The sequence below is a fragment of the Rousettus aegyptiacus genome, unplaced genomic scaffold (genome assembly GCF_014176215.1).
Source record: "Rousettus aegyptiacus isolate mRouAeg1 unplaced genomic scaffold, mRouAeg1.p scaffold_m13_p_13, whole genome shotgun sequence".
Lineage (NCBI taxonomy): Eukaryota > Metazoa > Chordata > Mammalia > Chiroptera > Pteropodidae > Rousettus > Rousettus aegyptiacus.
In genome coordinates this window covers 36,532,724-36,556,263 of record NW_023416288.1, presented here as the reverse complement: position 1 = coordinate 36,556,263, position 23,540 = coordinate 36,532,724, and the positions used below count along the sequence as shown (strand labels likewise).

General features: G+C 45.0%; 1 protein-coding gene across 2 annotated transcripts in view; it reads left to right on the top strand.

Moving 5' to 3' along the window:
- Nucleotides 1–4,094, top strand: part of CPVL (carboxypeptidase vitellogenic like) — a 110,401-nt gene extending 106,307 nt beyond the window's left edge. For both annotated transcript variants that reach the window (XM_016135961.2, XM_036230430.1), the window contains exon 13: nucleotides 3,904–4,094. In XM_016135961.2, the coding sequence (XP_015991447.1) occupies nucleotides 3,904–4,008 (105 nt within the window). In that variant the 3' untranslated portion in view covers nucleotides 4,009–4,094. The remainder of the gene's footprint in view (nucleotides 1–3,903) is intronic.
- Nucleotides 4,095–23,540: the final 19,446 nt, after the last annotated feature.

The window sequence follows — 23,540 nt, the reverse complement described above, 5'->3', positions numbered from 1 at the left end:
ACGGAACCATTTAAAGCTCGCGGCATGAGCCATGCAGTTCCACGCGCCGCCGCAGTACCACGTGGAGTTTCCTGTGTGCGGCGGGTCGCTCCCCTCGGCCCCCGCCCCCGCCACCACCGACTGTCCAGCGAACCCCACCCGCCACGGACTGTCCAGCGAGCCCCACCCGCCACCGGCTGTCCAGCGAACACCACCCGCCACCGACTGTCCAGCGATCTGCTCCTCCGAGGCCCCCATGGAACACCCCCCCCCCACACACACACACACACAGCTTCATCACCACGCTCATTGTGAATTTCTCTCTGTATTTCATCATCTATAAAGGCACAGCCAGGAACCCTTGACTGCCAGGTCCATGTTCCTAGTTCCGGAGAGAACTGTATCGTCTTCTAAAAAACAAAGGGGATCGAAGCTTTGCAGTGTTTTATGTGCCCTTTTAAAATTCGTGACACGTTCGTGACGCCCTGGAACCCCTGGAGCACACGAGGGCAGCAGTTTCGGCTCTAGCGTGGAAACAGCCCCAATCTGTAGTCTCTGATGAGGAGGCCGTTTCTCTCTAGGGGGCCTCGAGATTCGCCCTGTCACATTTAAATATGTAATCACAGCCTTGTCGCCTTTTGTCGCACACCTCTAAAAACTATAGAGTGGTCCGTGTCCTTGACCTGTGAGCGGTGAGCAGCTTGGCTATAAAAGACAGAGTGGTGGCTTATTTTCAGCGCCCAGATTTATTTTCGAGGTTCATATCGGTAAAATGCTATACATGAATTTGCTGGAGAATGTGCTTTGAGAATTTGTGGCACATGACAGAGACTTTGTTTCTAAATGGACTTTTTCCCATCTTAATGACACCATTTATGACGTCATTTGGTCATTGCATGTGGCAGCTCAGAATTGGACCTGGGGTCAGGTGGGTCCCTGAGGGTAAGAGCTGCAATGCTCTATCATTTCTTCTTCACTTGATTATCATGGACGTAGAAGGTGTGTGTGTGAGTGTGTGTGTGTGTGTGCGCGCGTGTGAGTGAGTGTAAACATCAGGAGAGTATCATGGACATAAAAGCGTGTGCATGTGTGTGTGTATAAATACCAGGAGAGCAGATGATCAGGAAGAAATACACAAAGGTGAGATCATGGGTAGGCGTTAAACAAATTTCTATTTGTATTCTCCATCAATACAAATAGAGGATTGCCTAGTTTGTCACCAAATAGATAAGTTCTCCCAAGCAGTGGTTCTCAGAGTAGGCTTTGGACCAACAGCATCAGCATTGCCTTGGAACTGATGGAAATGCAAATTCTTAGGCCTTACCCTGAACCTTCAGAATTGACAAATCTAGAGGGGAGGCCCGGCAGTCCATTTTAACAACATCAAATAATATGATGCATTTTTGAGTTTGAGAACCACTGTTTTAAACAACTTCTTTTAGCCAAGATTGTTGATGCTAATGTGAGAACATCATATTCTAGAGGAGTCAGATTGGTACAAGCCTTTTTGTCATGGATTTCAAATGAAGGTGATTGTTAGAAGAATGACAATGGCTAATAGTTTTTGAGTACCGTGGGCTTTATTCCATTAGTTTCTCACACAGTTCACAACTATCCCCAGAAGTAATACTTTTTTCCCTATTGTGTGGTTATTGTGTTAGGCTTAGAGAGGTTAAATTACTTGCCCAAGGTCACACAGCTTGCTGTGCTCTGAGTGACACTCCTGCACTCCGCCTCCTGAGCCCAGTCCATGGAGAGCCAGGCTAGTCTCCCATCCGCTGCAGCTCTGGCCCAGGAGGCAGGGTGACCTTCGCTCCTGGGTATTCAATTTATTGGTGTTCTGGACCATTGCTGCCAAACTCATTTCCAGTTGAAGCAGCTGGGTTTTGTCACAAGCATGACTTCATTAAGTGTCCTCAGCTGAGCTGAAGTTGCATAAAAATCACTCATCAGATTCCTGTCAAGGCCAGAGATTTGGAGGGGAATTTACAGGAAGGGACTTCTAGCCCGAGAGTATGGGAGCAGCAAAAGGGGATCTTGTCACACATCTGTTTACTTTCCATCAATGACAAAGAGCAGGACATAGTGGATTTCCAGATGCAAGCCTGAACAGAAATGGTAGATAGGGTCCACTGTCATTGCAACAGGGCACAGATGACCTTCGATGGAGCGTGACATAAAGCAGGTGTTTCCAATTGCATTCGAGGAGTAAGTCCAATCTCACATGTGTAATGGAGCTCTTCTTCCCTTACCTACCTCAGAGGGCTGTCGAGAGGTGGGTGAAATGTTCTGTGACTAAACTAGAAAATTTGGTTGAAGAGTAAGGAACTATTGTACAATGATTTGATTAAAAACACTGGTGTTTGCGTCAGAAGCCAAGGTTCTCACTAATTCTCCCACAGTCGTGTGACTTGGACAAGCCACCTGACAGCTCCAGATGGCTCCGTCACCTCGATGCAGAATGATGCTCTCTGCAGCTGGGCAGTACGCTACTTGGATTTCCATGGGCTGCAAAGTCCATTTTATCTAATAACATTGATCCCGCTGACCTCACAGCAAGGGCGTGTATAAGATGGTGGGTGGGAGGGGCTGGTTAATATAATTAATGCGCTATGCAAATATATCTGTCATATCTTTCCTGCCTCAGTTCCCTTCAGACTGAAGCAGGTAAAGCGAGCACAGCCTCCCGTGAAGGGATCTTTGTCCAAGGGATCTTTGCCGATTGTGTTGCAGCAGCTAGAAATTACCCAATGTCATTCTTTCACTGTAGGTGATCACTCACCTCACCTACTGCCAGCTCCTGTTTGTTCTCCACATGTGCCGCAGGACATCACGGGCCACATCGATCTCCCTGCATATGACCTCCCAACACTCAGTGTCAGTCCTGTCCTTTTAGGTATTGAATCTTGAAGGCTTCCCCTTGTCCTCTACTTGGGACATTTGCTAACACTAAAGGCTTTCCGAGTTCAGAGACCAGTCCCTTTTCTGTCGGTGTGGAGCCTAGCACAGGGTAGACCCCTTGTAGGTTCATGTGTGGGTCTGAAGTCGCCTCAATTATAGCTGTTTTAAGAATGGTTTATACAGCCTGAGAGGTGACACAGGTATCCACTATTACCCTAACTCTTCGAGTCCACACTTAAGATGACTGCATGTAATTGTAAGCTAATTTTGTGTAAATTTAGGGGGAATTGTACTGATGTCTCTATTATTTTAAAATGTGTCTAAGATAAGATGGTTTAATAGATTGTAGGATTCATATGGGAGAAAAATAAGTAAAATGGGTATTAATGAGAGAATCTAAATGGTGAGTATAAATTTGCTGTATGTTTGAATTTTTTTTCATAGTAAATGTTGAGAAAAAAAGAATTTCTAATTCTATGCTGCTCAAAGAAATGGCCTTTTAAAACTTCAGGTGGCAAGGATTTTTGGTTTTAGTTTTGGAGAGAATCGCAATATCCTCTTTATTAATGGCAAAGGCTAAGATAGAAGGTATAGCTCAGTGCGGGGACCAAGTAGATTGGTTAATTGAAGGGCGAAATGGGGTAGATTCCTCCATCCCGTTTCAGGCAGAGCTGACCTGAGGTAGGTCTCCCACCTCAGGGCCCTAAGCAGGTAAGAATTATAGCAGAGCAGTGGGGAGCAGACAGCTCCCTCCAAAGAGAAAAAAGACAAGGAGGAATTTTCCATTTTTACAGAAGTGAACGATAAACACATCTTTGTGTAAAACTCAATACTATATAATTTTGAAATTTTAAGGTACCTGCTATTAAAGCTATCGAAAACAACACAATGCCAAAGGCGTGGATTGAAAGAATACATTTCTGTACCCATGTAAGCTTTAAGAACATTTTCATCTGAATTATAACTTTCCATTCATTTAGAATATCTCAAAATTTTTCTTTTTCTTTTGTTTTTCTTCTTAAGGTCATTGTTCGAGGTGGAGGACACATTTTACCCTATGACCAGCCTCTGAGATCTTTTGACATGATAAATCGATTCATTTTTGAAAGAGGATGGGATCCTTATTGATAGATAAGCTGTTTTTCTGAAAGAAAATGTGAGGGGGTTTAATCTTTGAGAAGAAAATTTTCAAACTGGAGAATAGCATATAAATAAGAAAATTATCTTTTTATATCTGCAGAATGTTTCTCATTAATAAAAAATTACCCTCGAAACAAGTGTGTTTTGTTTTTGGGGAGAGATGGTTCATCGCAAAATTAACTTTAAGAAAATGCTGTGCGTGAGTAAGAATTACATATTTTAACTGAAAAGATGGGGAAGAGATGGATTCTGAGACGCCGATTCAGATAGAAATGAACAAATGGGATGTTGGGGCCTTGAATAAGAATTTTAAATTTCTCAGAGTATTTGAAAAGTACAGTAAATGACTAGAGGTGTAACAGAAGTTTGCCAGACCATGATATATATGCAGGTGTTTTTGGTAACTGTTGGATAAGTAAGTACTGGAGTCGGTAAATATTTGATTTGGTAAATATTGGATGAGAACAGCCGAATTATCACCCCAAAGGAGTGGGTGATATTAGGGCAGTAGTGGGGAAAAGACCTTAATGTGAAAGACAACCTGGAATTTATTGAAATAGAAATCTTAGGTGTAAAAATGATGACGTACTAATTGATGATAAGCAGAGGATCTTAGAGAACTACTGAATCTTTGCTTTGCCTTGCCTTGCCTTTCTCCTCCTCCTCCTCCTCCTCCTCGTCCTCCTCCTCCTCCTCCTCCTCCTTTTCCTCCTCTTCTTCTTCGTGTTGAATTTTTTGGTTCGCTTGGGGTCACATTTCTCAAAAACCCTACAGGCCACATGAGTTATGAACCATTTTTGATATGGGTTTTAAATTCTGTACTTCTTTAAACTGAATAAATAACAACCTAATTTTATATAATTATTGAAATATCAAAAAAACTTTTGAGATAATCTGGCATCAAAATACATACAATTAAAATGTGCATACATTAGTAAGTTCCCAGCTAAAATATCGCATCTTGGCACATATTTCTTATTTATGCATCGTGTGCTCATATCTCTGAAATTCTACAGTGTTTGGCTTTTTCCACATCATTACCATCTCATATTACCCGTCTCTGAATTGGCTTACCAGAGAGCTAAATTTGAAAAGCCAAAGCTTGTTCTTGCTGCAGATATTTTATTGAGTTCTCTTAATTTCTCATTTTGTGCCGGACTTCATTCAAGTTTTTGATCCTCCTTTGTTTTTTTATACATCTTTTTCATTGGGCCCATAGACTACGAGTCATCTAATCAAATATTCTGATCAAAAGCAGACTTTATTGCAGAGAAAACATTGAGGGGGAGTGTGCACAGTTTTACACCCGGCCCCATCTGCAAGTTAGAAGAGTTGCATTTGGTCCCATAAATATGAAGTAGAAAGGGTGCCCACCGTGGCTGGGAGACCTGGGATCTAGTCCCGCGTGTGTCACATAAGCACTGGATGTTTTGGAGTAAGTCACTTCACTGTCCCAGCCTTCCAAAGTCTCAAAGGAGGTAGCCGGAAGAGGAGAGTGGTGGACTTCCTTGCAGTTCACATGTCATTGTAATGGCACCTGTTTCCCAAGGATACCATGAGATGATACAGTCAATTTTCGTCACCTGTGAAATCCATGTGTCTGTTCACCTCTGACTATTTGACGCCCCCAAATCAATACTTGGTGCTGTTCAGGAGCACGTGCAGAGTGACAAAATCTTTGCGTCACCTCATGTACACGTTGTCAGCCAAAGTCAAATAAAGCTGGACTCTGTCTTCTCGTTGCAGGTCTCCTACTAGAAACAAGTTTCGTTTTCGTCAGTCTGTTTAGTGCCATGTTTTTGTGCTTTTTGTTGATGATCCTGCTGTTGAAAGGGCTCCTAAACGCAGAGCCGAAGGGCTAGCTAGTGTTTCTATGCGCAAGAAGGCCGTGTTGTGCCTCGCGAAGAAACTGCGTTAGATAATCTTCCTTTAGGCGCAATTTATAGTGCTGTTGGCCCTAAGTTCAATGTTAATGAGTCCGTCTATATTCAATGTTTTCTTTAAACAGAAACACACATAAAACAAACGTATGTATTGACTGGTTGACAAAGAGGCTGTGACCAAAGGTCAGCTGGAACCAAATCCCGAATCTCCCCTAGAAGTGAGATTCAGAATTCCCTCATTCAGTGTTCGAGATGATGGTACAGAAAATGACTGCAGTGAACAAAGAGAATCAACTGTATTTACAGAACAGTAACAGAGGGGCTGACACGAAACAGTAGCTCCGCAAACAGGAGTCATATATGTTTTCCTTCTTATCATCTCCCTGCCCCAGGCACTAGGGCCGTGGGGCTGTTGGGAGGGGAGAACTTGCCAGGCCTTTCCTGAGCAACCCCAGCTAACTCTCCCAAGTGTGCAGTCCCGCGGAGACTGGATCTGATAGGTATTTTACCTTAAAGAAGGAAGAGCAAGTTAGTTCAGAAACTAAAGAAAAACGAGTCTTTTAATGTAACTCGTGTGAGTCCTTTGCACAGAAATCTCCAAGTGACACACACTCTCTATGAGATGCTCAAGATGATCCATTCAGGTGTCCTCCCTTGGTCCAGACACTGAGGCAGATTTCTCACGAGGCTGCTGTTTCTGTACTGGGGAGTAGTAAGGAGCAGAAGAGGGGCATCTTCTCATGGTTCTAGGTCCAGCATGTTGCCAAGAATTGCAATTTACGTGCCTATAGAAGGTAATTAGTGTGATTAATTCCCTAAACCAAGCCTTAGACTAGTAGGACCTTTTTTGACGCTTTGCCCTAGATGGAGAATGGCCTGGCGGGTCTCTGGCACTCCTCTCTCCTAGCAGTGTATTTAGAGGAGTTATAGAACCTAAAGATGAGTCATGGGTTCTCGCCTCGACAAAAAAGGGAAACATTGCAGATAAGTCGTCATTTTCTGTCATAGCAGGTGGCTATTGTTAGCATGTCATCTAGCAGATAGATATTTTTTTAAAGTAAACACGCAATCTTTTCTTTCAAGGTAGAAGTGATACTTTAACAGTTAGTAAGAAAGTTATTTCTTTTCAAAAGTAATTTAATCCATGGCAAGAGCATTTCGAAAACAGACATTTGGATGTGTTTCCATGTACTGTTGCACATTACAAAATAACACAGTAAATCGGGGGAAATGTCAACAAACATCTCTCCATAAAAGATACGATTGGAAAATGAGTGAATAAATCTCAGCTAATGAGGTATTTCTTCCATTCGGATCCACATATCTTTATAAAGTTTCTTTTTCAGCTCTGATGGACTCTGAAACCGAAGGTCAAAATAAAGTGAACATGTAACCAGATGTTTGAATTGGCTACTTCACAAAGGGGTAACCCAAGATGTTTCAAATGTGACAAAGCATATTCAACACATTGATCCTCTTAAAAATATTAATAATAATATTTTAGCAAAATATTTTGTGCTACTCAAAATCAAATACAATTTTTAAAATTTAAGTAGTTAGAATTTCATCTTTATTTTATCCTTTTATAGTTTCTATTTTGATTACTATTTCATAATGTGAATATTATTTGTACAGCATGATTATACTTTACAGAGAATGAGTAATTCTTTTTTTTTTTTTGGTATGTCTTTAGCAGTTTTTTAATGATGGGGTGACAGCATAAAGTTTCAAAGAACGTTGTTTGGGAAGACAAAAAAGTCTAAATTTAACAGTGGACTTAAATTTTGTCCTGATTTTGTTAAGTTAAAAAAAAAATAGTCCGATCCCGTCTAATCTCGATAGCTAAGCAGGGTTGGGCCTGGTTAGTACTTGGATGGGAGACCACCTAGGAAGACCAGGTGCCATAGATGAAAAAAATTAAAAGTAAAGGATTGTAAGCTGACAGGGCCCTTGCAATCTGTGAGGTCAACCAAAGGTTGCCTCGTCTAAAAAAAAAAAAAAAAATTAATTTAATTTAAAAATACCATAAAAAAAAAAATAAGTCATCCACAATGTAGTATGCTTTCATTTAGAAGGCAAGATAGGAAGAAAGGAAAGCAAGAGGAAGGAAGGAAATAAATTAGGGCAGGAGACACGGAAAGTTTTTTAAAGAACAGGGTATCTCTGGAAAAATAAATAAGAAATTGACAACAGGAGAGAAGGGACTGTGAATTATCGAGCAGGCCAGCTGCAAAAATGACTGGGCCTGTTCAACCCCAGCATCACACAGGAAGTTGGTGCCCTGGGATGAAATGCAGCTACCTGCCCAGATGTGCTTACTTCCCCCCACCCCCCCATACTATAATGGCTATTGCTATTACCATTCTGAAGATTTAAAAAACATTCAGAAAACAAACCTGGAAGTGATTGATTTTGTTGCCCTTAAGACACCGAAACCTAGGAATTAAAAGCAGGCCGTGGCGATTTATATCCGCTCCACCCCAAGGAAAGACATCTGTTCAATCATTTTAAAGGGGTTTTTGGCAACTTTGGGAGTGCGATGCAGGGCCGTTCGCATTCCCCCGGGCTCCGTACACTGGAGAAGAGACCGAGCCTGTGGTTGCTGTTCAAATGGATTTAACAGGAAAATTCATTGCATCTAGCCAGGTCTTTTGGGTAAATATTAATCTTTTTCTTAAATCTTTAATTTGCAAATTGTTAATTGCAACTATTAAGTGAAAACATCCCCATGACCCAATCCCATACCATAACCGGCGGTGACCACTGACAATTCATCCCAGGCTAAGGGAGGATGGGTTACTGTGAACTTAGTACCAACGAGACTGCCCCCAATGGGGTGGGGGTGGGGGGAGACAATTACCCCCTCCCCCCCACAAAAAAAAGCCCAGGTGTTGTTACTAGAAGAAAGGGGACCTAGATGCCAGGCAGTCAAGAGCCAGTAAACATCCACCATATGCAGACGTGAAAGCTCAGTCTCTATATTTAGACATGCAGTGGGAATACACATTGGTAATTTTCCTAATTTCCCAATGAATATTTATCACATAACTCACGGGTATATCTAGTCATTTTTGCTGATACTTTAAGTTTTCTTACATGAATTGAAGAGGAAAAAGGAAGTAAGTGCCTGAGAGAATTGTCAAAAGGAGGGCGGGGAGGGTGCTGTGAATAGGAAACGCAGAGTAGAGTCCCACAAGGGCATCACGAACAGAAGGCCCCCTGGAACTTGGCCCAACATGATTGCCATCTTGCACTAGGATGCGCCACACTATACCTCCTGTGTGACGGGACCTGTCTGTGTGCTAAAGATAGGGACAAATTTAGCCCGCCCCCCAGCCCCTGATACCCTCTAAATAGAGGACGGGAGTATATGTCAAGGGCAGGTAGGTGACCACTGCATAAATAACCGTAACCTCAGAGTGCTATCTGCTTTGACAGAGGAAGGTACAAAGCACTTTGAAAGCAGAGAATAGGGAGTTGACTAATCACTCCGGGGCAGAAGTTATGCAAATTGAAGAAAGAGGGAGGAAGGCAGAGGCTTTCCAGAGGCAAAAATTAGCGCTGACCAAGGCCTGAGGCATCAGCGGAAGTGTGGAGGAGGAGGAGGAGGCTAGGAACACCTCCTGCTCCATGTTTTTATCCTCCTACCTCTGATAGTTCAATTATTTTGTTGCAAAATCCGAATTCTCAAGCGATTACCCTGAACTTCTGTAATGAAGTAGGACTGACTCCCACATTCGACTGATTTATGTAAACCCCTAACCAACCATGGTTCGGTCTTCCCATCTTTTCCCTATGGTGTCAGGGAAAGATCTAGAAGGCTGTCCGCCTGTATGTGCATCCGTCAAGTGACTTTGGTGGCTTGTGAAACGGCATTTCTTTGTTGAGATCCTCACCTGCTATATGGCAGCATGTTGGGACAGGCTGTCATTTACCAACTTCCTAACTCCTCTGGGAAAAGAAACTTCAGCAAGGTCATTTTGAAATGCTTCCGTAGTGCGACTGACTGGGGGAGAAAAGTCAAAGACTTTGGAACAAAAATAAACAAAAGTGAAAAAATATGGAGATTCTCCTCCTACACCCTCATCCGCACCCCCCCCCAAAAAAAAAAGGCTTGAAGTGATGTCGCCCTGGAAAATTGAAGCCGATCTGGTACGGATGGAGGGAACAGTGGAGAGAGATTTTGTTTAGTGAAATGAGGTCGTTTATTTAGGGTGAAATTTCACCAGAATATGTTTACCTCGATAAGGCTGTGAGGGACAGAGGATAAGGTATCTCTAATGAGACACAGCTTCCTCAAATGAGCGCCTTCTGGCCCTGAAAAATCTTGACGTGTGTTAGTCTACAACCCAGGAATGGGTCTTTAAGAATTCTAGTTTCTTATGTAATGAGAAAGGTAGTTCTCTTTCGGCCTCATAAGTAAACCAAGCCCCACCCAGCTTTGCTTCTAGGTCAGATTCGTCCCTTGCTGGCTGACGAGAGGGAAGAGAAAGACGCATTGGCCCAGGGAGCAGGCGTTTGTGAACCCCAGTTCCAAATTCTCTCTGATTTCCAACTCTTTGTGGAAGACTTCCCTCTCTCCTTGGGCTGAAGTCGAGTAAAACAAGGTGATAGTCACACATGCCATTTGTAAACATTACAGGGACAAGAAAAACAATTCAATATTCCAGTGTCATTACAGTCCACCTAGTTATGAAAACCGAAAGCAGATGGTTTAAAAATACTCATGCCGACGATCCCCATGGAACGGTCTTTTAGTAAATACACCGGGAAGGCTAAGAACGCAGAGAGGTTTGTGTTATTCTCCCCTGCTTCTCAATCCTCACAAACCCCCTAAATTCCTAACAAAGGTGCTATCAAATAACAACAAAAGATAAAATCTAGAGAGACAGGGAGGCCTGGAAAACCTTGGAAAAGACCTAAAGGCAGTAAATAGAGAGGGGGCCCTGAAGCACCAGAGGACAGCGTGTGGGGCACCCCCCAGAGAGAGTGGTGTGTTGTAGGGGCCCTTCCTTCCCCCCAGCTCCAGCTGCAGATGCAACAGCGGCCTTGAAGCCTCGATCCCGCTGGTCTTCGTAGATAGTGAGCTGTATCTTCCCCTCTGCCCGAAGCCACTGAGTAAAATAAAAATAAGGTATTAGGAGTTGAGAGCAGGTGATAATGAGCTTCTCTGGGGACAGGAGTTCAACACCAGGAAGTAGCATAAGATCTGGGACTGTCGGCAGTGAGTAGATGCCACTTTTCCGTGTTTACTAGGTTGAATTGATTCTGGCATCTTAATAAATTCCTTTAAAAAATTCCTCACGAACGGCATCACGATAAGTAAGGAAAAGAGAATTGTCTAGCAGAAAACGTGGAATGATAACATAACTATATACCTCAAACTAGGTATGCAACTAAAAGGCTATTTCTTCTCACCTCTGCCTGGATGGATTTCAGAAAACCACCATCAAAGGATTCTGTATTGATTGGAAGGAAAACTTGCGGCCGCATTGGTCTGCTCCTCTGTCCCCGGGGAAGGGACTCTTTATGTTCACCGGAGCAGCTGTTTCAAATCGTGTCCACTCTCAAGCTCCGGTATGACACGGTGACTGCTCCCCTTACTCTCAGCATGTGGCATTGCCTCCCGCTCTACCGAGATGATCAAAGCACCTTGACACTGGGTCCCTCTGTTTTCCTCCAGGCACCTCAACAGACGGCAGCAGCGGCATGACCCATCTTCTCTTCCTATCATGGGCAAGTCGTGACCTGTCTTCCAAGCCTCCTGCCCACAGCTCTGTCTTCCCTGATGGAAATTCAAATTCCACATGACCAGACTGGTCATCTCTGCCCCCCGAAATCCAGCAGCTTCTCTGGGTTCCCCCTTGTCTTCTGAGAACACCCCCTTCTCACCATATCTTTCTCTCTCTCTCCTCTCATACACAACCAGGGGGCAAATCCTGTTTGTTCCTCTTCGCACCTCTCTCCTCCTCTTCCCTCCTGTTTCTAGACCACTGCATGGCCTACGGAAAGTTCTCGCCGTGCCTAGCTTTCCCATCGCCAGTCTCAAGCATTCATCCATACTAGAGAGTGTTGCTATTTCATTTCTAACGCACGACTCTAATCTGCTCGCTCTGTGACCCAATGGCTGCCACATACTTTCCACCTCACATCAGAACAGGCTGCCTTTGAAGGCCTGTCACAATCTGACTCTGACCTACTGTGGGGGGCACTTCTTTGCCCAGTGCTCAAGTACACCCACTCAGATGAGACTCTGTGCCCTCAGCGAGGTACCATCTCAAAGTGAAAGAAGCCTGAGGCCTTTCTCTTACCTTGGCTTCTCTCTTCCCATCCCTGCCTCAGTAGAACTGCTTTCTTCTCTGCTTTACCTGTCTCACTTCTGCAACACACATTTCTGCCTTGTGTCGGAGTTGTTTGAAGTTTTCCCTTTTTTGTTCCCCCCTTGAGCAGCTAGTCAACTCCATGTCACTTGTGTCAGGGAGGCGAAGGACAGGATGAGAAGCAGAAAAATTCTTGCTTTTAGTTTCTGAAAGCCAGAAGCCCACAGGGAGGATAGAGTTTAAGAAAAGCTTGGTGGCTCGGGAAAACAGAGGAGAAACACCAGATGAAAAGGAAATCCCCCAATTTGTGGGGGGCAGCACGTTCCTCAGGTTCCGCTTCCTGGCAGGGGCCATGCTGGGGTGAGGCCCTGGAGAGGAAGAGCTTTTGGGTGGAGGTTTTGGGGAGCTAAGGCCTTGGAACTGAAGTTTTCAGCCTTGTGCAGGGCAGCAGATGGCCACCACAAATAAAGGGGTCATGGGGACAGACACAATGTGATGGGCTGATTAGCAGAAGCCCTTCTCCAAAGCCTTTGTCCCTGCATGAGGCTCATGAAAACTTCCAACACCTCTGGGAATAACGAGGGGAGAGGAGAGCAATAATTGAATCGAAATTTCCCACTAGCCCAACAGAGCGAGGTGCAGAATAAAAAACATCTATTATAAAAAGTAAAGGGACACTATAGTTCATATCACCTGGATTTGTGAATCGATAGTCAGTCTTGATATATTTAAATAGACATATCACAGCTTTTTCCCTTGAGGAAAAGGGGATAATATTGGTTGAGCACACACTACGGGCCAGGCCTCTTCCGGATGGTAGAAATACAGCAACGGACGAGTCTCAAGACCCCTCTTCAAAGACCTTCTGTTTTGGTGGAAAGTTGCTGTCTAGCTACTCACATACCTTTTGTGTATTGATTTCAAACCCACTTATTTATGGCTTAAGTAAAGTTGTTTTAATCCACTTGTTTACGATGAAGATTTAAAAAGCAGCTTTGATATGAGTTTCGAGTATGTTGTGTCAGGATGTCACCATTCTATTTCCGTTGTCACTGATAAGCAGTCAGAAGCTCAGCCCTTGAAGGGACCCACCGAGGGCTTATCAATAAGGATGCTTGGAGACGCAACTCTGCTAAGGGGCCATGTAGACCGTAAACATTGACAGTCGATGAAGACTGTGTGAGAGCTGAAGTCTGGGCAAGGGGACTCTTCGCTAACCAAAAAACTCTCCAAAGACCCTGAAGACATTTGCTCCTACCGTGGCCAAGGTGACTCTTTGGTCGGTATTGCTGTGAAACTGTGCGGTGGTCTCAGGAGTGATGACCTTTGGAGCAGCTCGGTCCTCCTGCTAACACTGGCATCTTCATTCCCTGGCGACATGCTGTATCTAGCAACGGGGGACTTTTACTTTGGCCCTGGCACCTGGAAATCAGCTCTGGTTGGTTGCTGTCTCTCCAGAGTGCCTACTAGTATAAAAAGGTGGACCTCATATTAAATGTAGACTTTATTCTTTCATCTCCCCTTAATAATAATGTAGTTAATCTGTCATTTGTTTGGAGCATGTTATTTCTTTATTTGGTTTATTAAGAGATATTATCCTATATGCTATTGGCTTGTGAAATGATAATTCCCACAGCAAACCTATGCTAAATAAGTTGCTGGCAAAGACAGAATCAATCTCTTAACTTTTGCTGCCTCCCATGAAACAAACGAAACAAAACAATACCTACAGAGATATATATATTGACAAGCGCCACAAACAAAATCAGAGCAGGGTACTGGGGATCAGGCTGAGGGGAAGTTAGGGCATGATCGCATAGGGTGGTCAGGAAACTGCACGCTGGCCGCCTGGCCCCGCTGGCCCCTAGCGTGAGGATGCCATTCTGCTCACACAGGGAATGTCCTCGCTTCCCAGACACGCAGAGGGGTTTATCCATGATTGCAAGATGGTGCCTGAGAAATTCTCCCCTCTCCAGTTGGGCTTGAGACATCAGAACATCTCCTAGAGGGGCATTTTGTTCCTTCTGGGTCTTTGCTTTTACCTCTAGTAACTGCCCCCCAGCTCTTCCTTCTTCTCTCTCTGGGTGAATGACTCAACTTGATTCAGTGTCTACAACCTACGGCTTCTTCAAAGAGCCAGGCCATTTTGTGACTAAATGAAACGTAGCTCGAACCAAGCAAAACCACCTAAGAGGGTAGCCATGTGTTGGGAAACAGAAACATATTTATTTTCAATGTCCAGGATTGTAAACTCTTCAACTATGAAAATAAACATGTACCTAAGTTTTTTGGTTTTTGTTATTGTTTTTTAAATAGGACCGACTTAATAGAAATCAGGCAGCAAGCCCGAGCTCTTCTCTAATGCAGGCTCCTATCTTTCCATCTGCTTTGGGAATGGATGGCTCTTCCAAGAAGAAGCATGGGGCCTGTGTGGAAGCGTCCTCTTAGATCCTGGAGAAGTAGAAGGGCGTGTTCAAGGCCAAAAGTGCTGTTTTTGAGTAAATGTAGATTTTATAAGTGAACCAACCTTGTTATAGCCTGAAATGTTTTTGACTGGTTGTTGAGGCTGCCTTTGCCCATGAGCAAGAAATGAATTTATTCAAGACTTGCAATGCTGAAAGGAAAACAAACTCAAAGCAGAAAAAAAAAAAATTAGCGGGAAATTTAAGGGGGAAAAACAAAACAAAACAAAACAAAACAAAACAAACACTGCCGCTAACAAACAAACAACCCTCAGCTGGCTGAGATAATCACAGCCAGCTGGAGGAGGGAGCCAGGTGCCCAGGTGGGCGGGATGCCTCTGAGGACAGAAGCAGCTGCTCCTTAGCCAGCACAGCCTCAAACCTTCGAACCACTCACAGAGCAGAGAAGTAGTTCCTTTCTTCCTCTTTCTCTTCAGTCTTTCCTTCTTCCCTGCAGCACTGGGAACGTTGGAGGTTGGCACTTTTCCAGGTGGGAAGGCGCGTGATGGGTTTGGGGACCAGGTCGGGGGCTGAGCAGAGCATGGAGGATCATAGTCAAGATTCTTCACCCCTCTTCCAAAACTCTGGATTTCAAAATAGGGCTCTCATCCAGGAGATAATAAAAGGTGCGTTCGGCTGCCTCGCTGGCTGTCTTACCGTCATGTCACGGTGGGTTGTTAGACGCTTTGAGCTTAACCAGACTTGCACATATCCTCAGTCTAATTCCGTCATGTGGCTTCTAATACCATCATATGTAGCCTCTGGCAACAAAGCCATTTTCTAATTGCTAATATCCTCTCCCCTGCGCGCTCATCCTGCCAGAATCGTTTACAGTTCCATGTCTGAATCTCCCCAGAAAAGATTTTTTTTTTTTGTTCCTTTTGGCAAGATGGTTTCCAGAAAACAACCCTCTCCACAGGACAAATAAATGTGAGTTTCTGTTCGTTGCCATCAGCACAATAGTGAAGAATCCAGGCGTCTTGGTGCTGCATAAAGGAAGAGAATGTCACAGAAGTTCTTTGTGTAGTATTTTTTTTTTCCTCTAATTTATGGCTTTTATCGCATTCGTGACTTCGCCCGTTTAGTGAAGAACACGAGCTTCTTCATCATATTGACACTGCATTAATGTTCCCACGCATTTCAGAAGCCCTCAGAAGAAGCTGTCTGAGCTCTGCAATGACAGGGACTTTGGTCTATTGTGTTCGACTCCACATTCACAGCACTTCGTAAGGGTTCCTTATTGTTGAATTAACGGAGATATTTTCTGACGAGAAACTGAGAGTCTGGCCATCTTTTGAATGGTGTGCTGGTGGGTGTGAAACAGAATTGTGTATCTATCTTGGAGTTAAGAAGGAAAATTTCGACCTAGTTTCACTCTCAGGACCAAGGAGACTCTTAAAATAGATTCTTATGTAGCTTACTTTAACTTTGCAAACTACCACCAGATATTTCGAAAGTCAACCCTTTCTTCCATTATAAATAAAAACTCTCTTTCATGTCATAGCAGTACTCCTTTGTCTGTTACGGGCTAAGGCTGCCAGCAATAACAAACAGATTGTTCTCCTTACGTTATGCCGAGAAGAGGATTCTGGATTCCCGTAAATGGGATGTACTTCAAATTAATTATGCTAAGATGAAATTTTCTCAGTTCTCTTCATTTTGGAGTATGTGAGGCAAAAGTGAATGTATAACTCTGAAAATACTCCATATTGTTTTATTTTTAATCATTCTTAGCTACATGATCTAGTGGCCCAAGGTCTGAGAAAATATAAAATTTCCACCTCTGTTTTTCATAGTTAGAAGAAGGCTGATTTAATAGAACTCCAACAGCTGTTGCCCAACTCCCAAGTGAAGTTGTGCAGGGATTCTTAAGTGACTTCTTTTAAAAGTCTCTCTTATTTATAATGAACAAAAATCCAGACTGCTCTACAATCTTTTCCCAGAGAGAAAAGTCTGTTCCAAACGTGTTGACAGCTAAAGAGAAAGCCGGTGATGCTCCCCATGGGAAAACCAGGCTAGGATGAAAGACAGAGAACCAAATCCTTTGCTTGGAATTCGGAGGGAGATCGAAGAGGTTTCTGGGTTTTCTTTGAACCTCCGCGTAGGGGAGATGCACCAGCAAGAGATAAAACTAATTCGTGATGATGTTAGACCTGGAGCTTCGGTGCCCACTTCCCCTTTACAGCCCGCGTGTGGAACCCAGTGTGAAGGAGGGCGTGTGCCTTCGGAGGTCCCCGTGTGCCTCTGAGGATGCTGGGACGGACTTTCCACGTTCCTCCCGTTCTGATAGTTTTAAAACCAATTCCCATGACATGGATATGTAGGGTCCGTTTGTGGACCGAACCTGTGGGTGTGGCTATGGCTACCTATATAACAAGCAAATCGTTCATCATTTATCTTAGACAACTGCCGTTTCATGTATTAAATGTTCATTATAAACGATTGTGATAACGAGCAGAAGTAATCGTTGTTATGGGTGACAGTTATTGAAAAATAGAAAGTTAAAACTTTTCCTCTTCATGCCTTCTCATTTCTTCAACTGTTTAAAACTATAATCCATGCTTATCTTGTAGGATTCACAAGTAGCAAATGTGATTTACCAGCATGGAAGCTTTCAGGAGTTAAATGGATTTGGCTATTGACTTCTTACCAGCATTAGCTGGGTTATTAGAAACGTATTTTTTTTTAATTTGGCTGAAAATGAGGTCGAGAGTGTAACAGCATTAACCACCCAAAGCAGCTTTGGTTTTTGCCCTGAATTAGAATGTTCGTAAACACAGCAGCTTGGGTTTGCCAGAGATTCATGCTTTAAAGGGATTATGCTGAAGATTACAAAAGTAGAACTCTCATGGCACAAGGCTAGGTATTCATTTTAGGGGTGCAGCCCCGCATCCCCATGGGCCAAGACGCTCGCGAAGGTTTGAGGATTCCTGTCACATTCTAAGTTGCTGTGAAAGTGTGGAGAGCTAAAGAAAAATCCTCTTAAGGAAAAGCCTGCCTGGGAGTTGGCATGGAGACTGTAAAGAAGGCCCAACCTCTCTCGTTTTGGAAAGTTCGAGCTAGTCTAGGAGCTGGGGGTAAAATGCCAGAATGATCCCGAACGATGAGAAGATAGCGAAAGTGCTGTTGAGCTAATGAATGGAGATAAAATCAGAAAACAGAGGTGGGGGGTCGTGTCAGGAAAGAGCGGAAGGGCCCCTCCTCCTTCGGTCCCGCGGGAGCGGAATATCGGATGGCCGTGCCGGGGACTGAGGCAGCCTCGTGAGGTGGAGGGCGTTGTGCCGGTCTGGGCAGCTCTCCAGCCCATGGTGGACTAAGGTGACTGGCTGTCCCAGCAGACCAAGGGCGCTGCCCACACTTCATCGAAAAGTCGACAATTAAGGAGAAGTGGTTTCTCAGGGGCCTTGCCTCCGTGAAAGAGGTTTAGAATCAGACCGATAGTAAAATTACCTCGATCTCGATTTGAGCCACTACCCCATGTGGCATTGTTGGCTGTGTCGTTAGCTCCTTCCTCAAGAGAAAACGGGAGCCCTATTCACGTGGAGGAATGTAAGGCTCACCCCAGACTGCCAGTCGGATGACACCCCAATGACATTAACCACGGAGGGGAGGGACTAGTAACCACCCCACCACACACGCCATGTTGGCATATTCAAAAGGTGGCATAACATCAAGCCTCAAGTCGCCTGCAATTCGTTTAGAAGAAATAAGGCTCGATATACCTGGACAACATTTTAGAACGCTTGTTAAGCAGTAACTAGCTGCAGATGGACACTCTCTGGATTCCTGAGTCTAGTTTGGTCCCATTTCAGACGTTTAGATTCTTGCATCAGAGTTTTGGCAGGTATAATTCCAGATGCGGAAGACATAAATGTTACCAAACATATGCCTTGACATGACTTTCCTAAAACGGAAATGTTCTTATTGTTCTCACGGACTCAAAAGAGAAGATGGAGAGTAACTTACATACCCACGCCCTGGGTCTTATGTAAATGTGGGGCGATCCTTTTCGTTGTTGTTGTTGTTGTTGTTTTTAACTAGAGAGTGAGGAAGTTCACTTTGTACTGATATAGAGAGATCTCTGTATCACTCAGCGTCCAGAGAGGAAAGTAGAAACTACTCTATATATTTAAAACAGAGAGGGATGCAATGTAAGCAATTGGTTTTAAAAAAAAACTGCTGAAAGTCGCTGAGGAGCAAAGAAAGGAGGAGGCTCTTTACCTAAAATCCGCGAAGCCGTCACTGTCCCTTGGCTGGGTCCTAGGAGTGGGTACTCACTGCCGTTGCTGCTGAAACCGTCCCAGGCTGCTAGCAGTCAGGCCCTGATGCCCGTAGCAGGAGAAATGGTTGGTTCCTCCCTGGCACACTGGGTCTCCTGCCTGTGCCTCCCACTGGACGAGGCTACCATGAAATCGGTTGGATGAGCGAGCGTGGAAAAGGGCATAGAAAGTACTGAGACAGATCAGCCAAGAGACGCAGTGGGTACATCATCCGCCCTTTAACTACCCAGACCCACACATTCCACTGTGCCTGTCCGACAACGTGACCCTGCCCCCCAACAGCACGCAGCCGTCTTCCTCGCGCAGACAGACGAATGCAGGCTCACGCTCGCCCCCAAAGGGAGAAACGTGAGGAAGCCGCCTCAGCCACTGTGCTCACCTCTGGGTCATGGCGATCCCTCCTCTCTCTTCGTCACATTGCACCTCGGACGTTCTATAATCTAAAGGCAAAACTGTAACGTTAACAACGCACAACGCTCGGTGTTACCCGTAACAAGCAAAGAGGAACACACACCCGGCGTCTACAGTTAGTGGTTTGGTAACTGGTGGCAAAACTAGTTGATGAGTAATGACCATTGTCATTGTACGAGCTGACTGGACTCATGGCTGGTAATGAGATTATTCCTATGTTCACTAAATCTTCCCTTTGCCTTTAACCATCACCTCCGTCATTTAGAAGTCTTTCTTGGTGGGAGAGATTAAACCTTCATTTGCCAAGGATCTGAGTCTTCAGCCATCTCGCAGGCCTGCAATACTATTCCAATAACTCTTTCCTAATAGGAAGAGTTCAATGTAATAAACGTGCTACCAGGCGGCTCGCTGGTCCCCCAGGGGAATGATGCCACATCAGGGCTCAGCATCGGTCTCTGCTGTCGGCAGATTAGGCATTCCCCAGTGACAGTAGCCAGATCCGCTTTGGTGAGGGGAAATCCACAGCTTCCATTCCTGCCACAACGGCCATGTTCCACATGAACCCGCTGAGCAAGGTCAAGGTGGCTGGGGAGGGGGCTAACTGACATTCACAGAGTGGGCCATCCTGTCTCTTTGCTCACCGTGACCATCATCAGTGGATGTCCTATGGAGAGCATTCGCATAGGACAGTGCCCACGTGGAGGAGTCCGTCTGCAAACCTCTTGCTCAGACACCGTTGTTACCAGTATGCCAATCACACCACTGTTTGCCCATGAATTGGCATAAATCCCTTCCACTGGCCATCTCTCCATCCTGACGAAGTGGACAGCTGCTCAGCGTTGGCCTGGACAGTATTTCCCTTTCCGCCGCCCTGATTCGGGCTGTCATACTTCAGACCCTATCCACCTGGTGCCTTCAAATCATAAGGGACCATCTGTGAACCTGGGGCAAACATTTTCTTCCTCTGTCAACTGTCAATCCCAAAAGGACAAAGGTGTGGGTTGAGAGAGAATTCAGAGGCAGCCAGAGCAGGGGCTATGGGAGTCTGAGCGACCTGCTCGTGGGTGGCACTTACTCGTGCATTCAGGACCCACTCAGCTCCACTCTGGTACATGCTGTTTACCCTGGATGATGGACTGTTGCCCTGCATGCCCAGGCCGATGGCTTGGTGGGTCAGTGTATTAGTCATCTGTCGCTGCATGACAAGTTATCCCCAGCCTCAGCAACAAGCATTTATTATCTCACGTGGTTTCTAAGAGTCGGGAATCTGGGAATGGCTTAGCTCAGGGTCTGGCTCAAGGTTTGTCACAAGGTTGCAGTCAGGCTGTCGGCCAGTGCTTCGCTCACCTCAAAGCTTCACGAGACAGGCTGTAGACCGGAGGTTCTCAAATTGGGGCAACTTTGCTCCCCCCGAGTTTTGGCAACGTCTGTAGAGATTTCTGCTCATCACTAGGAGTAGTGCTGCTGCTGCTGGAACCTAGGGGGTAGAGGCCAGGGATGCTGCTAAGCATCCCACAATTCTCAGGATTGCCTCCCACGTCGAATAATTATTCGTCCCCAAATGTCAACAGTGCTGAGGTTGGGAAACCCTGCTAGTGAGCCACCTTTTGCTATGGTTGCCATACAAAACTGACGGCCTTGTGGGTTACTCGAAACAGTGTTATGAACAAGACACTCAAAAGAATATACATCACCTCAAAAATCAAACATGGAAGACATCGTAGCTCATTCTCGTTAAGTGGTACTAAGTGCAGCAAATTGCCCTTCACTTGTAAGAGGAAACGCCAATGGACCCCTAGAAACTTCACCAAAGTTGTAGGCTTTTTGTTTTTCTTGGGGTTTCTCTCCCACCTCTGGCATACATATGTCTTCATAAGGCATCTAGGCTATTTCCTATTCACCATGTTGATATCATAATATATCAGCATGATGCCTGGGGAGTATCGAGATGATCAAGCTCCTGCATCCAAGATCTTGTCAAAGAGCAGAAGAGTCAACATGGGCCTGAGGATGAGACAGTGAGGGTGTTTTCCAATCCCTCTCCTTGAAAGTGATTTCCATCTGGTGATATTTTCTAATTCAGTGTTGAGGGGGAAAAGCATCTGCCAGACCAAGAGCTACGCACAGAGTGCCAGGGGCTCTGTCGAGTTATCCACTAACAAGACTGCAGCTGGGCCAACACCTGAATAAGATTACAAGAATCTGCAGTCATTCTCCAACAACCATCTTCCTTCTGCACATAACAAACAGATGGGTTCAAAGAAGATGCAGTACAGCCACCCCTGGATTCTTCAGGAGTCAGATGGAAGTATGAATCTCGGCAGTTCCTTAGGGGCGTGGTACTGCTTTCGGTATGCTCTCAGGTAAGAGGAAGAAATTTCAGGAAAATTCTGCATGGGCCTCACACTGCACAGGTTAGGGAATCAGTATGGGGGTCCTTGTAGTTTCTGAGGATGACTTACGACGACTCTATTCAGGAAGGGAAAATAACCAGTGTCGGGGAGCAGACCCACTGGAACCCTGCGAGGCAGCCACAGGCCAAATTTATTTATCACCCGACTTCCAAAGTGACCCCCAACCCCACTCCAGTGGTCCAGAGACATTTGCAGACTTTAGACATTAGTATCGACCCATAACCAATGTCCAGAAATCCCCAAAGGCCTGGATGCCCTTTAACTTGTCCTAGTGAATGGCTGCGGACCTTGTGGGAAAGAGATAAAGGAAGATTTATGTTAGACACTAGGCAGTGTTATACGGTCCCTTCATCTAAGGCTGGGACTCTCTGACCTTAGCGTGCTTCGGATTCAGCTGAAGTTCTTGCTAGCTGGAGAAGCCTCCAGAGTGTTTGCTTTAGTAAGGTAGGGAGGGAGGGTCTGAAAAATTGCATTCCTAACAAATCTCAGGTGCTGTTGCTGCTGCTAGTCCTCGAATACAGTTTGAGATTCAGTGATCTGAAGATTTCCATGACATTGAACTGATTTAGGTCTGAGACTTAGGTGATAGACAGGTCGTGACTCTCCATCAAACAACTCAGGTTTCTAGTCTAGACCCAGAGATCTTCCAACGACATAAATCAAGTAATTCTTAGTAGACTGCCCATCTACCTTGGTCCTAGGGCCCCCAAGAGCAATTAGCCAGCATCCGAGATCCTGTGTCCCGGACTATTCTGCTTGCTGCTCCAGGCCCTCTGCCCTTTGCAGCAACTGCACCCACCTTGCTTCTGGCTGTCAGGGCCGCCACTTGGCTCTGCCACTCCGGGAGCCTGTCATCTACTGAAGTCAAAAGTCTATTTTAGTGAAGGTGTCTCCTTTCATGGTGGGTCTCTTAAGAACCCTTAAACAAGAGAGTTAGCGCGAAACATCTGGCAGGTCTAGAGGAGGCTGACCATAATAATATCAATCAATAAAGCCCTTTTCAAGGTTCCTTACTACTCTGTCTCCCCAAAACCCTGTCCTTGGGGCGAGGAGCAGAACTGCAGTTAACATGACAGCGTAGTAAGAGTAGATGCATTGGGTGGGCAACAAGAGCAGAAGCTGATCACAAGCCCATCCCTACTGCGGGGCTTCTCACTCGCTTAGAGGACAAGAAGGAGGCTTATTTGTAAAGCAAGGTTGTGATTATTACATGACTTTTAATTACTAAAATAAGGATGTTTTGCAATTTGAAGTGACTGGAGAACATCTGTATTACTTAAGACATATGAGAGAATTCAAGGGTCTGGCTGAGTTTCCATCCAGGTGATAGTAAAGAAACATCCCGTGGAGTGGATTCTAAAAAATAACGGGGAGTACAAAGCACGTTGCTTTGGGATTGAACTCCCTTAGACCTGCTTGTTCAACGGACCAGCTATAATGGCAAATGATATAAAAACGCAAAGAGATGGTTATAGCTCCACAGAGAAGGCAGGAGATAAAACAGGATGCTCCCAGACACAACCACAGTTTCTCAGGGCCCCAAAGGACCACAGAGATGGACAGATATGGATGGTGCTATCCTGAGCAGTGAGGATTCCACCACTGTCTGGAAGCATACCCAGGGGCTCTCGCACCCTCTAGGCCTTCCCTCACACCTGACTGCTTCGGAAACTCTGCTAATGTGCCTACTCGCCCAGGGTGCTTCCAAGTGTTAACGAGGAGGCTGAGTGAAATGAAAGGCAGGTTCACA